The sequence below is a fragment of the Acanthisitta chloris genome, unplaced genomic scaffold (assembly GCF_000695815.1).
Source record: "Acanthisitta chloris isolate BGI_N310 unplaced genomic scaffold, ASM69581v1 scaffold35927, whole genome shotgun sequence".
Classification (NCBI taxonomy): Eukaryota; Metazoa; Chordata; class Aves; order Passeriformes; family Acanthisittidae; genus Acanthisitta; species Acanthisitta chloris.
In genome coordinates this window covers 1-1,361 of record NW_008682621.1, presented here as the reverse complement: position 1 = coordinate 1,361, position 1,361 = coordinate 1, and the positions used below count along the sequence as shown (strand labels likewise).

At 62.7% G+C, this 1,361-nt stretch overlaps 1 protein-coding gene across 1 annotated transcript; it reads right to left on the bottom strand.

Moving 5' to 3' along the window:
• Positions 1 to 10: 10 nt before the first annotated feature.
• On the bottom strand, positions 11 to 980 carry ANKRD34C (ankyrin repeat domain 34C; the record flags this gene model as incomplete). Its single annotated transcript, XM_009078600.1, has 1 exon — positions 11 to 980. A coding segment is annotated over exon 1 (970 nt), but the record flags the coding sequence as incomplete, so codon positions are not given.
• Positions 981 to 1,361: the final 381 nt, after the last annotated feature.

Here is a 1,361-nt window from a genome sequence, read left to right as displayed (position 1 = left end):
CGAGGCAGGCGCGGGGGGGCGGCCGGGCTCTTCTCGTGGGCAGCTTTCCACGCCAGCGGCCCCAGGGCCTGCTCATCCACCGGAGGGAAGAGAGCGGGGTCCCTGCCCTTGCTGCTGCCGCTCCGGGTAAGGGGGGATTTTTTGGACAGTGAGAGGTCGCCGATGCCCATGGTGACCTCGTCGTCAGTGCAGACTCGCGTGTTGTCGCGGTGCATGGAGGCTGCCAGCACTGAGGGTGCTATCAGCCCCCATGGCTCCGACTGCAGCCGCTTCAGCCGGGGAAGGTGGGCTCTCCGGGCAGTGCCAGCTCTCTGGGCTGGGGAGAGTGGCTCGGTGTCCCCGGGGTGTGAGGGTTGTGGGGTGCTCTCCTTCTCGGCAGGGGAAGATGCCAAGGCAGGAGTTTTTGGGTGGGCACTAGAGGGGGCTGTGTCGGCCTCGGGGGGACCCCTCTCCTTGAACTCCAGTGCAGGGGGAATGTTCAGGTACTGCTTGGTGGTCTTGGTGCCGGAGGCTGACGTGTCCATGGTGATGATGATAACCTCCTTCCCCTTGGCCCTGCAGGCATTCAGGAGGTGCTGCAGCACAGCTCTGTCGTCTGCATTGATGGCATGGACCAGCGCTGAGGCTCCCGAGTGGTCCTCCAGGCTGGGATCTGCCCCGCTCTTCAGCAGCAGGGACACCACATCCCCCCCAGCCCCGTGGATGCAGGCATGCATGAGAGCTGTTTTCCCAGACTTGTCCTGGATGTTGGGGTCAGCTCTGTTGTCCAGCAGGTACTTCACCATCTTGGCCTTGTGGATGCTCTGCTGGTCGACATGCGTGGTGATGCAGGCCACCATCAGGGCAGTCTCCCCCTTCTCGTTGCTCTCATTGATGTAAGCTCCCCCCTCCAGCAGCAGCCGGGTCAGGCGGAGCCGGCCGAGCCACACGGCCTTCAGGAGGGAATTGCCCCCCAGCTCCAGCTCTGTTGCCTCATCCATGGCATCAGTGTTCACTGCTGGGTGATGGCAGTGGCAGTTGACAGCTGTGGAAGGAACTGTGGAGGAGAGATGAGCCCTTCTCCTCTGCCCTGCCTTCCTGGGGTGCCACGCTCTGGGCACTGCTCCACATCCCACTGCCCCTCTGGCCACGTCCACCCACCTGATGCAGACAGCTTGTCGGATGTGCTGGTTTCCCTGAGAGATCAGACCTAATGCTCTCCATTGGCCTGCTAAGTGTGGGGGGCCACAACACAGAGCCCACTGGAGACAGCATGAGCATTGCCCATGGCTTTCTGGGCTGGAACTGCCGTCTCTGCCTCCTTGCTGCTGGAGGGAAGGAGAAAGCCACAGTCGTGCTGTCCACTGTGTTTCTACTGTCCC